The sequence below is a fragment of the Medicago sativa genome, chromosome 4, assembly GCF_051527215.1.
Source record: "Medicago sativa cultivar Bolivia chromosome 4, Bolivia_mono, whole genome shotgun sequence".
Taxonomy (NCBI): domain Eukaryota; kingdom Viridiplantae; phylum Streptophyta; class Magnoliopsida; order Fabales; family Fabaceae; genus Medicago; species Medicago sativa.
This window is the reverse complement of record NC_140752.1, coordinates 51,152,730-51,166,306: the sequence shown is the minus strand read 5'-3', so window position 1 is coordinate 51,166,306 and position 13,577 is coordinate 51,152,730. Positions and strand designations below refer to the sequence as shown.

Sequence of the window (13,577 nt, the reverse complement as noted above, 5' to 3'; positions counted from 1 at the left end):
ATCAGAACCTGTTCCTCAGAGTCTGTTGAAACATGAATCTGTGGTCCTGAAGTCTAAGTTTCAGAAGAACAAAGCAATTACTGCTCCGGAAGAACCAAAACCAAAGGTTGTTCAACCTAAAGTAATGGTTAATCAGAAGCTAACAAACTTACAGCACAAGGTACAAGAAGTGAAGAGTAAAACTTCTAGTACATACCTGAAAGGACCCATAAAACAATGGGTACTTAAATCTGAAATTGTCAATACTGCAGATATATCTAAGAGCAAAGGAATAGCAAAAATCATGGTACCTAGACAGCGGTTGCTCAAGACATATGACAGGAGAGAAGTCTATGTTTCTCACCCTCACAATGAAAGAAGGAGGAAATGTGAAATTTGGAGGCAACCAGTCTGGCAAGATCATTGGTACAGGAAATATTGGTAACTCCTATCTCAATTAATAATGTGTGGTTGGTAGATGGTCTTGAACATAACCTTTTGAGTATTAGTCAATTTTGTGACAAGGGTTGTGAGGTGATATTTGAAAAGACCAACTGCACAGTAATCAACAAAGATAACAAATCCATAGTATTCAAGGGAAAGAGGATGAAGAATGTCTATAAGATCAACTTCTCTGAACTAGTTGACTAGAAGGTAATTTTTCTTCTGTCAGTGAATGATAAGAAATGGATGTAGCATAGAAGGTTGGGACATGCTAACTGGAGATTAATCTCTAAGCTTAGTAAGTTACAACTTGTCAAAGGCCTACCAGACATTGACTATCATTCAGATGCACTTTGTGGTGCATGCCAGAAGGGGAAGATTGTGAAATCATCTTTTAAAACAAAAGACATTGTCTCAACCTCCAGACCCATAGAATTACTTCATATTGATTTATTTGGACCAGTTAGCACTGCATCCTTATATGGAAATAAATATGGATTAGTTATTGTTGATGATTACAGTAGATAGACTTGTGTAAAATTCCTGAAAAGTAAGGATAATGCTTATGATGTATTAAGCAACTTCTGCACTCAAATTCAGTCTAAAAAAGAAATGAAGATTTTAAAAGTAAGAAGTGATCATGGTGGAGAGTTTGAAAATTTTTGTGAAAAACTTGGAATTGTTCATGAATTCTCTTCTCCTAGAACTCCACATCAAAATGGGGTTGTAGAGAGAAAGAATATAACTTTACAAGAAATGGCTAGAACCATGATTCATGAAAACAATTTGGCTAAACATTTCTGCGCAGAAGCAGTGAATACAACATGTTATGTCCAAAATAGAATCTATATCAGACCTATCTTGGAGAAAACAACATATGAACTCTTTAAGGGAAGAAGACCCAATATATCTTACATTCATCAATTTGGATGTACCTGTTACATTCTAAATAACAAGCTCTACCTAAAGAAATTTTGATGCCAAGGCCCAAAGAGGAATCTTTTTAGGTTACTCTGAAAGGTCAAAGGCATACAGAGTGTATAATTCAGAAACACTTTGTGTTGAAGAATCAATGCACGTTAAGTTTGATGACAAAGAGCCTGGAAGTAAAACTCCAGAGCAAGATGAAAGTTTTGCAGAGATACAGGTTCCTGAAGATACTTCAAAACCTGATCAGATAGCTGAATCTGAAGATAGTCCAGAAGCTGAACCTACCTCAGAAGCACTAGATGAAGTTGCTTCTGATGAAGTTCAAGATGGCTCTCAGAGGCTACTCAATCCAAGAACTCATTCAAGTATAAGTCTTCACATCCTGAGGATCAAATCATTGGAAACAAAGAAAGTCCTAGAAAAACAAGATCATACTTCGGACAAGAAGAGTCTATGATAGGACTATTATCAGTGATTGAACCTGCTACAGTTGATGAAGCGCTTTCAGATGATGGATGGATACTAGGTATGCAAGAAGAGCTTAATCAGTTTCAAAGAAATGATGTGTGGGATCTGGTACCCAAACACCAGCATAAGGACATTATTGGAACAAAATGGTTATTCATAAACAAGCTGAATGAACAAGGTGAAGTAGTCAGAAACAAAGCAAGACTTGTTGCACATGGTTACGGTCAACAAAAAGGCATGATTATACTGAAACATTTGCTCTAGTTGCAAGATTGGAAGCAATCAGGTTACTTCTATCCTATGCAGTAAATCATGGCATAATATTAAATCAAATGGATGTCAAGAGTGCATTTCTTAATGGAGTCATTGAAGAAGAAGTGTTTGTCAAGCAACCTTCTGATTTTGAGGATCTTAAGCATCCTGACCATGTTTACAAACTTAAGAAATCACTATATGGCTTGAAACAAGCTCCCAGAGCTTGGTATGATAGACTAAGTAATTTCTTTATCAAAAATGATTTTAAAAGAGATCAGGTTGACACAACACTCTTCAGAAGGACTGTTGAGAAAGACATTCTTGTTGTGCAGATATATGTTGATGATATAATATTTGGCTCTACTAATGGATCTCTTTGCAAGGAATTTTCTAAGTTAATGCATGATGAATTTGAAATGAGCATTATGGGAGAGCTGAAGTTCTTCCTTGGAATTCAAATCAATCAAAGCAAAGAAGGAGTATATGTTCATCAAACAAAGTATACTAAGGAGCTTCTGAAGAAGTTCAAGCTGGAAGATTGTAAAGTGATGAACACTCCAATGCATCCAACCTGCACCTTAAGCAAAGAAGATACTGGAACAAAAGTAGACCAGAAGTTGTATAGAGGTATGATTGGTTCTTTGTTATACCTAACTGCATCTAGGCTAGATATTTTATTCAGTGTATGTTTGTATGCAAGATTCCAATCAGATCCTAGAGAATCTCATTTAACTGATGTTAAGAGAATCTTCAGGTATTTGAAAGGAACAACTAATCTTGGACTCCTTTATAGGAAATCCTTAGATTATCAGTTGATTGGATTTTGTGATGCTGACTATGCTGGTGATAGGATTGAAAGAAAATCAACCAATGGCAATTGTCGATTTCTGGGTGATAATCTGATATTCTGGGGTAGCAAAAGACAAGCAACTATTGATATGTCTACAGCAGAAGCAGAATACATCTCAGCTGTAAGTTATTGTACACAACTATTTTGGATGAACCATCAGTTGGAAGACTATCAGATTAATGCTAACAGTATTCCCATTTATTTTGATAATACTACTGCTATTTGTTTGTCAAAGAATCCAATTCTACATTCAAAAGCCAAGCATATTGAAATCAAACACCACTTTATTAGAGATTATGTTCAAAAAGGAATTTTAGATATACAATTCATTGATACTGAACATCAATGGGCTGATATATTTACTAAGCATTTAATTGTGGAAAGATTTGATTTTATAAAGAAAAATTTGAACATGCACTTTGTGTCTGATTAGAATTTGCTTGCTCCTGAATAGGAATTTAGGTCCTGAAGTCTGTCCAGAAGCTATGGTCCATCAGAAGCTCTTTATTGAGGTTCTGAGGAAAATGTGCTTCTGAAGATGACGTCAACATCTGAACTCCAGAAGTTGTGTTGGATATTTGTATGTTGGCTTCACTTTTGCCTAAAACAAATATTCACTTCAGATGTGGAACACAATGTTCCAACATCAAGAGTTGTTCTGTACGTTCTGGGCCTGACCTATGTTTACGCACGCGCTTGCTTGATTGAAGGAATCCACACCAGCATGTGTTGGTATGAACCGTGTGCAATTATGAAGAGATCAGAACATATGTGATTTCTTAAGGAATTGATGAAATGACTTAGGAAAGTATTTTTATGTGACTTTTAATAAAGCCTATTTTATAGGAGTTTCTATATCCGTCCATTGCTTAATGAAGAAGTCACTGATCCGATCTGAAGCATGATTGAAGGAATGACACGCCTTGCTTCAGTATATAAAAGGCTGCAAGACCTGAAGATATTCATTCAAGACATTGGTTTACAAATAGAGTTTTGTTTAGGTTTTGAGTCATATATATTGTGAGCCTTTCGTGTATCATCTTGATACATGTTTAGGACTGTGCTTTGAGTTGTAATACTGTGCACTACTCCAAAGCTTTTAAGCAAGGAGCTAGGTAGATTGTGAACTGCATGTAAGCTTTTAAGCAAGGTTGCAAGTTGTTGTTTTTCGAGGGTAACCTCATTTGATTTGAGTCTGTAATTTGGGAATCACAGGGGATTGTGATCTGTTGTAAGGGAGTGAGATGGGATCTCAAATCTAGGAGTTCCTAGGTTGAAGTCTAGTTGGGGTAGGTCCTAGGTCATAAGTACAAACGTGGTTTGCTGAGAGCTTTTGAATACGGACTGCACTAGTGGATTTCCTTCCTGGCTTGGTAGCCCCCAGATGTAGGTGACGTCGCACCGAACTGGGTTAACAATTCTCTGTGTCTCTTTTCTTTCTTGTCCATTATTTGCTTTATTATATTTATGTATGTTACCTTAATTTTCTAAACATCATATACAACATCTATTTACTGTGTTCTATGTTGGAACATCGTTTAGAACATCGTAAGTCTAACATGCCAGAATAACAATTGGCATCAGAGCAGGCACCCTGCCTGTTATTGGGTGAGATCCAGAGGAGATCTATTTTGGCAATATGGAGAAAGAAGGAGGTTTCGTTAACAGGCCACCATTACTAGATGGAACAAACTATGACTACTGGAAGTCACACATGAGTGCCTATCTCAAGTCTATTGACAGCAAGACTTGGAAGGCTGTGATGAAAGGTTGGGAACATCCAGTTGTTCTAGACAAAGATGGCAATAAAACCACGGTTTTGAAATAGGAAGATGACTGGACACTGCCTGAAGATGAACTGGCTCTTGCAAACTCCAAGGCCCTAAATGCCCTTTTCAATGGAGTGGACAAAAATATGTTCAGACTAATTAAAAAATGTGATGATGCCAAAGATGCTTGGGACATCCTAAAAACCGCTCAAGAAGGTACCTCCAAGGTGAAGAGCTCAAGGATTCAACTCCTGACAACCAAATTTGAGAGCCTAAGAATGCAAGAGGATGAGACTATACAGGATTACTACATGAATGTCCTTGACATTGCCAATTCATTTGATTCTCCTGGAGAAAAACTGTCAGATGAAAAGTTGGTAAGGAAAATTCTCAGATCTCTACCAAAGAGATTTGACATGAAGGTCACGGCCATTGAGGAAGCCCAAGATGTATCCAATATGCAGGTGGAAGAGCTCATAGGTTCTCTTCAAAACTTTGAGCTTGTGATTGATAACAGATCTGAGAAGAAGGGAAAAGGCATAGCCTTCGCAGCAAACACTGCTGATGATGAAGGACTGGAAGAAGGCATGGAGGATGAGAATCTGCTAGAGGACTTTGTGATGCTAGGAAGACAGTTTAACAAAATTCTCAAACAAGTAAGTAGAAGATCCAGAGGAAATGGGCGGAACATCAGATGGAACACTGACAGGCAACAGGCTAATCAAAGGTATGAGAAAAATGATGAGAAAAACAGTCGATACAAAGGCGTGCAATGTCATGAGTGCGAAGGTTATGGTCACATCAGAACTGAATGTGCAACTTTCCTAAAAAAGCAAAAGAAGGGGATGATTGTGTCCTGGTCTGATGATGAAGGAACAGATGGAGATGTTGATAGTGATGCTGCTAAACGTGTTAGTGCTATGACTGGGAGAGTGGAACCTGAATCTGAAAATGAAGATTCTGATTCTAAGAAAGTAACTGTGTCTTGTGGTCAAGACATTCATAAGGACATCACTTACAGGCGTATGATGGAGCAGGAAGAAATCATTGATCATCTCCAGGAAGAAAGAATTGGTCATCTGACTAAAATCTCTGACCTAAACAAAGAGGTAATGTTACTAAATTCTCAACTTGATAATGTCCTCAAACAAGTTAGAATGATGACCACTGGAACTGATGTTCTATATAGGATGTTAGAAGGTCAAGCGATAGGTAAACCAAATGGCATAGGTTTTACACATGAACACCTAAAACAGGAACAACAAAATAGTAGCTATATTCAGGCCTTAGAACACTATCATAAGGCCAAGAAGGGAAAGCCTGTTAAGAAAATTAAGTTTGTAGCCTCAGCTAAAGTAGATACCATCACGGATAGAGGTCCAATGTTTGAACATGTGGTACAACATCCTAAAACTGACTCAGTAAAAGAGAATCTCCCTTGGAAGTGTCATTTTTGTCATAGACAGGGTCATAAAACATCTGTTTGTTTTAATCTGTATGGTGTACCTAGACACTTTCAACCTAGTTCAACCTGGAAAGGGGTCAAGAAGGAGTGGAAACCTAAATGCTTAGGTCTAATAGCCCATACCTCCTTGAGAGCATCCTCCAATGAAGATTGGTACTTTGATAGTGGGTGTTATCGTCACATGACAGGAATGGAAAATTTTCTAGGAAATGTCAGACCTTATTCCAAAAGTTATGTCACATTTGGAGATGGTGCTAAAGGAAAAATTGTGGGGATTGGAGATTTAGTTAGTGAAGGATCACCAAGACTAAATAATGTCTTGTTGGTCAAAAGCTGGCTGCAAATCTGATTAGTATTAGTCAACTATGTGATCAGGGGCTAAGTGTAAATTTTAGTAAAACTGAGTGCCAGATCATAGATGAAAAAGGTAAAGTGAGCATGAAGGGTACTAGGTCTAAGGACAACTGCTATTTATGGATTTCTCAAGAACAGGCTCTCATATCTTCATGCATGCTGAGCAAAGCTGAAGAGGTAACACTGTGGCATCAAAAACTAGGTCACTTGAATATGCAAGGAATAAAGAAAGCTATCTCTCTAGAAACAATCAGAGGTATACCCAAACTGGAAATCACTGTTGGAAATATTTGTGGTGAATGTCAAGTTGGTAAACAGACTCGGATGTCCCATCCTAGGTTGGAACATCATGGAACCACAAAAACGCTTGAGCTTCTTCATATTGATTTAATGGGACCCATGCAAGTAGCTAGCATTGGTGGAAAGAAGTATGTTCTGGTGGTTGTTGATGACTTTTCAAGATTTACCTGGGTGAACTTCATCAGAGAAAAATCTGATACCTTTGACTCACTCAAAGAACTCTGTATCCAACTACAAAGAGAGAAAAATAGAGGTATTGTCAGGATTAAAAGTGATCATGGAACAGAATTTGAAAACTCCAGGTTTCATGAATTTTGTGCAGAAGAAGGAATCAGGCATGAATTCTCATCTCCCACAACGCCTCAACAGAATGGAGTGGTGGAAAGGAAGAATAGGACTCTACAAGAATCTGCCAGAGTCATGTTACATGCTAAACACCTACCTCTTTATTTCTGGGCTGAAGCTATGAATACAGCTTGTCATGTGCATAACAGAGTCACCTTGAGAACAGGTACTACAACTACCTTGTATGAGCTATGGAAGGAGAGAAAGCCTACTGTAAATTACTTTCATGTCTTTGGTAGCAAATGTTACATTCTAGCAGATAGAGACTATAGAAGAAAAATGGATCCAAAGAGTGATGTAGGAATTTTTCTTGGTTACTCCACTAACAGCAGAGCCTATAGAGTGTTTAATAACAGAACTCAAGTTGTTATGGAATCCATCAATGTAGTAGTAGATGATATGGTTAAAGAACCAATGCTTGAAGTTGTACCTGGTGTTGAAGCATATCCTGAAACATCTGTTCAAGAAAAAGTAAGGCCTGAAGCTGATGAAGAACCTCAGACTAACTCTGAAGATATTGATCTAGAAAATGCAGAATCAAGTAAAGGACCTTCAGTCAGAGTTCAGAAAAATCATCCTCAAGAGCTCATTATTGGAGATCCAGATCAGGGAATCAGAACCAGGAGATCTAATGAGGTTGTGTCCAATTCTTGTTTTGTGTCAAAATTTGAACCGAAAAATGTTAAGGAAGCTCGCACTGATGATTGATGGATTGATGCCATGCAAGAGGAACTCAACCAGTTCAAAAGAAGTGAAGTATGGGATCTGGTGCCTAGGCCAAATGACATAAATGTCATTGGAACAAAATGGATCTACAAAAACAAGTCAGATGAAAATGGAACTATTACCAGAAACAAGGCAAGACTGGTAGCACAAGGTTACACACAAGTAGAAGGACTAGACTTTGATGAAACATTTGCACCTGTGGCCAGATTGGAATCTATTAGGCTACTTTTGGGAGTGGCTTGTATCCTGAAGTTCAAATTGTTTCAGATGGATGTGAAGAGTGCATTCTTAAATGGATATCTTCATGAAGAAGTCTATGTAGAACAGCCAAAAGGATTTGTTGATCCAAATTTTCCTGATCATGTGTACAAGCTGAAGAAGGCACTATATGGTCTAAAACAAGCACCCAGGGCTTGGTATGAAAGACTCACAGAATTTCTGACACATCAAGGATACAAAAAGGGAGGTACATATAAGACCTTATTTGTTAAGAAGGGCAAATGACTACTCATGATTGTACAGATCTATGTTGATGACATTGTGTTTGGAGGAATGTCAAATCAAATGGTTCAACATTTCGTTCATCAGATGCAGTCTGAATTTGAAATGAGTCTTGTGGGGGAACTGACTTATTTTCTTGGTCTGCAAGTCAGACAGATGGAAGACACAACCTCCATCTCTCAAAGCAAGTATGCCAAGAATATTGTGAAGAAGTTCGGGCTAGATAATGCCAGTCATAAAAGAACACCAGCAGCCACTCATGTAAAGCTATCCAAAGATGAAAATGGTGTAGCTGTTGATCAAAGCCTGTACAGAAGCATGATAGGAAGTCTCCTATATCTTACAGCAAGCAGACCTGACATAACTTTTGCTATAGGGGTTTGTGCTAGATATCAAGCAAAACCTAAAATGAGTCATCTTGTTCAAGTTAAAAGGATTCTGAAGTACATACATGGCACCACAGACTATGGGATTCACTATTCTCACGGTGGAAGTTGCAGGTTGATTGGCTATTGTGATGCAGATTGGGCAGGTAGTGCAGATGACAGAAAAAGTACTTCAGGAGGCTGTTTCTTCCTTGGAAACAATTTGGTGTCTTGGTTCAGCAAGAAACAAAATTCAGTGTCTCTATCAACCGCAGAGGCAGAATATATTGCTGCAGGAAGTAGCTGCTCTCAGTTAGTCTGGATGAAGCAAATGCTGGAAGAGTATGATGTTCAACAAAATGTTCTAACATTGTACTGTGACAATCTAAGTGCTATCAACATTTCCAAAAATCCTATACAACATAGCAGAACAAAGCACATTGACATCCGGCATCACTTCATTAGGGATCTTGTTGAAGACAAAATTGTAACTCTGGAGCATGTAACAACTGAAGAACAACTGGCTGACATCTTCACAAAAGCCTTAGATATCAAGCAATTTGAGAAACTACGAAGCAAGCTGGGTGTTTGCATCCATGAGGAATAGCAACCACTGTTCAAAATGTCAGGTACTTTTAGATGTAATTTATGCTTTTGTCACATCTCAATTTGGCATATTTTATGGCTAAAAAGGGGGAGTAGGTATATCCTTGCTGTATGTTACCTGACTATGTGCTCGAGGATGTTGAGACCTCCGATTCTGGCCTTCTGGTTATTTTAATTTTCTTCGTGTTGGTTTTATATATAAATAAAAAAAAAATTAGTGCATGTATTCAGGGGGAGTAAAGAATATCTGGTTGTACTCCTTGAGGGGGAGTAAGCTTCTGTGTCCCTGAATGTTCCTGTGGATGTTGGAACATCCTGATGATTTGAGCTACTGATTACTGTATTTCTATATTTCTCTAAGTAGCGTGTTGTGACAGTTGGCTGTCTGTTTAGGATGTACAGGAATTTATTTTTCCTTATACGTCCTTTGCTGCAAAACTCTGATCTTCTCTCTGATACCTTCTAGTTCTCTTGTCTGCTTATTTCGATAAGTTAATTGTTGTGTAAAAAATGGAAGCAGTATCTGAGACCTGTAATATACTTCTTCTAGTCCTGAAGATCATGTGTGAAGACTGAAGAACTATATTTTGGTATCTTTTGGAAGTCTGAGAATGTGAACCTTTCTTCAAGGAAGATTTTATTTGTGAAGATTGAAGTAAAGGTTGCGTGTGCTATCTCTCTATTTTTAACAGGTGTGGGCTGAATTTGCTTTAGCCAAAAATTTGCCAAAGGGGGAGATTGTTGGATATTTGTATGTTGGCTTCACTTTTGCCTAAAACAAATATTCACTTCAGATGTGGAACACAATGTTCCAACATCAAGAGTTGTTCTGTACGTTCTGGGCCTGACCTATGTTTACGCACGCGCTTGCTTGATTGAAGGAATCCACACCAGCATGTGTTGGTATGAACCGTGTGCAATTATGAAGAGATCAGAACATATGTGATTTCTTAAGGAATTGATGAAATGACTTAGGAAAGTATTTTTATGTGACTTTTAATAAAGCCTATTTTATAGGAGTTGCTATATCCGTCCATTGCTTAATGAAGAAGTCACTGATCCGATCTGAAGCATGATTGAAGGAATGACACGCCTTGCTTCAGTATATAAAAGGCTGCAAGACCTGAAGATATTCATTCAAGACATTGGTTTACAAATAGAGTTTTGTTTAGGTTTTGAGTCATATATATTGTGAGCCGTTCGTGTATCATCTTGATACATGTTTAGGACTGTGCTTTGAGTTGTAATACTGTGCACTACTCCGAAGCTTTTAAGCAAGGAGCTAGGTAGATTGTGAACTGCATCTAAGCTTTTAAGCAAGGTTGCAAGTTGTTGTTTTTCGAGGGTAACCTCATTTGATTTGAGTCTGTAATTTGGGAATCACAGGGGATTGTGATCTGTTGTAAGGGAGTGAGATGGGATCTCAAATCTAGGAGTTCCTAGGTTGAAGTCTAGTTGGGGTAGGTCCTAGGTCATAAGTACAAACGTGGTTTGCTGAGAGCTTTTGAATACGGACTGCACTAGTGGATTTCCTTCCTGGCTTGGTAGCCCCCAGATGTAGGTGACGTCGCACCGAACTGGGTTAACAATTCTCTGTGTCTCTTTTCTTTCTTGTCCATTATTTGCTTTATTATATTTATGTATGTTAGCTTAATGTTCTAAACATCATATACAACATCTATTTACTGTGTTCTGTGTTGGAACATCGTTTAGAACATCGTAAGTCTAACGTGCCAGAATAACAAGTTGGACTCTGTGCTTCTAAATAGCAGAGTTAGCGGAAATGCTGGAAGTTACTTTTTAGTAACACCTGGCCCACTAACTTGGCAGTTACTCTGAGAACTTCTGACGTGGCTTATGTGTACGAGTGTATAACGTAAGAGGGCAATGATGATTTTAGCTTTGAATATACTATCACGCGCCCCCTATGTCATTAACGCTATGTTTGTTTGTCCCCTTTTCTGAATTGCAATCGTTTTACTAAAAACACTTAGACAATTCACACACTACTCACTTGACTACCTACACTTTCTTATTTCAACTGCTCTCTGCGAAGTAAAACGCAATCTCTGCTATCAAAACCTAGAACCCTAAAAAACTTTCTACAACATCAATGGCATCATCAAGCTCTGTTCCTGAATCACGCATGCAAGAAGAAATTCCAGAATCAACTACACAAGGTGAACCTTCCTATGAAATCAAAGGAAGGACCATGTCCTTGGAAGAATGGGACTTAAAGATTCAAACGGAGAATCCAGTAGACTTCACTTCTCTTGCATATCATGGATGTGACATCAGAAGCTACTATGAATCTCAAGGGTTGATGGTGTACTTCGATATGTTAAATGAACCAACATACAAGACCTTGGTCAGACACTTCTGGGTGAAAGCTTCTGTGTATGACAGAAATGCTGCTAAGTTGGAGGAAACAAAGAAGATTTTGATTGACCCCACTTTGAAAGGGAAGACTAAAGAAGAAATGGCTTGGAACCGTTCAGACGAACAGAGATAAGATCTAGCATCATGGGGATCCATGTGTTCATCTCTGAAGAGAAAATTGCATTTGTTCTCAGAAGAGATGCTTCTGGAAAACACACAGGTGGGATAACCAACCCCAAAACAAGTCCATGGAACGAAATTGTCAATCAATCCATGTTCAACAATGACAAGAAAGAAGCTTATGCTAACTTCGGCATGGAGAAGAAAATGATGCTGAAGATTCAGAATGAGAATCTGCTACCAAACGGTGGTGGCAGTGATCAACCATCATTGGAGCACATGATCTTTCTTCATTACTTCATTAGGAAGGAGAAAGCAAACGTGCCCAAATACATTTTCAACACATGATCAAGGAGCTTAGGGAAAGCCATCAGAGCAAGAGGTGTTGGGTTCCCTATGGAAGGCTGATTTCAGAGATCCTTCATCAAGGAGGGATTCTGAAAGCTCTCAGTAAGGTCAACTTCTTCACTAATGATCAGCTTGAGACTGCAACTGGCAAAGTCATTAATGGGAAGACACTCAAGCATATAAAGATGATTAAGACAGTCACAAAGCTCAGCACTGACTTGAGTGAATCAAGTGCAAAGTCAAATCTGATGGAAGACTTTCCTCCCATCTGCAAGAAGGACCCTCTTGAAGTCCAAATGCACTTTATCATAGACCACTTTGAAACATATGGTAAAGTCATCAGACTTGAAGATGTTCCTGAAGAGATGTGTGGTGGTGCTCTGCCTGTAGCAAGAAGCAGGAAGTCTAAGAGGAAGACTACCACCAAAGATGAATATTTAGAAGTTGAGCAACCTTCGAAGAAGGCAAGGAAAGAGAAAGCCTCTGGTAAAGTGGATGTTGGTAGTTCTGGCTTACCAACACTTCAAGAAGAGGTTCAGGACCTGAATACTGATGTGGGTCTGAACAAAAGAACCAGAAGTGGCAAAGCTGCTGCTTCTTCACAAGTTGCTCCTAAACAGCCTCCAGTCCTAAAGAAGAAGAGGAAGTTTGCTATCAGGAAGTTGAAAGAGTCAACTTATGTAGCTGAAGAGGAATACGACATTGTGGCTACTACTGAGTTGGTCACAAGGGAAGTTAAGAAGGAGAAGGCAGAAGAGGCTTCTACTCTAGCAAAGATCAAGGAACTTGCTAAAGGTATAGAAGTTCCTGCATCAAGCATAGCAAGGGCAGATGATTGTGTTGTGCCATAACAATTGGTTGAAGCTACTAAAGATTTGCAAGAGTTAGCAACATCAGAAGCTGGGAATATGCTGATGGTTGTCAATGCTGGTGGAAATGCTCAGGAGGGTCAAGCTGCTACTTCAGATGCTACTGCTCCAGAAGCTGTAATAGGTAATCTTGATCAATTACACTCTCACAATGTTATAGAAGTAGAATCTAACTCAACCCCATCTGTATCCTCCCAATCTACCTCCTCATCATCATTTATAGATTTGGACAATATACCATTAGGCCAGCTTTACCAAACCAAAATCCACAAAAAGCCTTCTCAGAACATTCCATTTGAGCCTATGATTCCTAGTGTCAATGAAAGGATAGGCAATATGTCTGAGATGAGAAACAGAGTCTGTGAAACACTACCCCCTAACCACCCTTATCAACCACCAATGATTCAACCCCTCAATATGGTTCCTGCTTATGTGAATGTTGAATCTTCATCATCTCAACCCACCTCAACCAACCAAACTGTTGAAACTGATGTGTTAGATAAC

At 38.6% G+C, this 13,577-nt stretch overlaps 1 protein-coding gene and 1 pseudogene across 1 annotated transcript; both read left to right on the top strand.

The window, feature by feature from the left end:
* Window positions 1-2,612: 2,612 nt before the first annotated feature.
* On the top strand, window positions 2,613-7,867 carry LOC146929665 (uncharacterized). Its single transcript, XM_085707382.1, has 3 exons — window positions 2,613-3,224; window positions 4,755-6,446; window positions 6,536-7,867. Exons 1-3 carry the CDS (start codon window positions 2,625-2,627, stop codon window positions 7,865-7,867), a joined length of 3,624 nt encoding a protein of 1,207 aa, XP_085563508.1. The 5' UTR covers window positions 2,613-2,624.
* Window positions 7,868-11,470: 3,603 nt separating this feature from the next.
* On the top strand, window positions 11,471-13,055 carry LOC146929664 (uncharacterized; annotated as a pseudogene).
* Window positions 13,056-13,577: the final 522 nt, after the last annotated feature.

Bases quoted from the DNA above. Each gene is read 5' to 3' on its own strand.
- LOC146929665 (XM_085707382.1), top strand. From the start codon at position 2,625: ATGAACACTCCAATGCATCCAACCTGCACCTTAAGCAAAGAAGATACT. The intron at 3,225-4,754 runs GTTCAAAAAGGA...GTTTTGAAATAG, and splicing joins ACCACTTTATTAGAGATTAT to GAAGATGACTGGACACTGCC. The intron at 6,447-6,535 runs GTTAGTGAAGGA...CTATGTGATCAG, and splicing joins TTGTGGGGATTGGAGATTTA to GGGCTAAGTGTAAATTTTAG.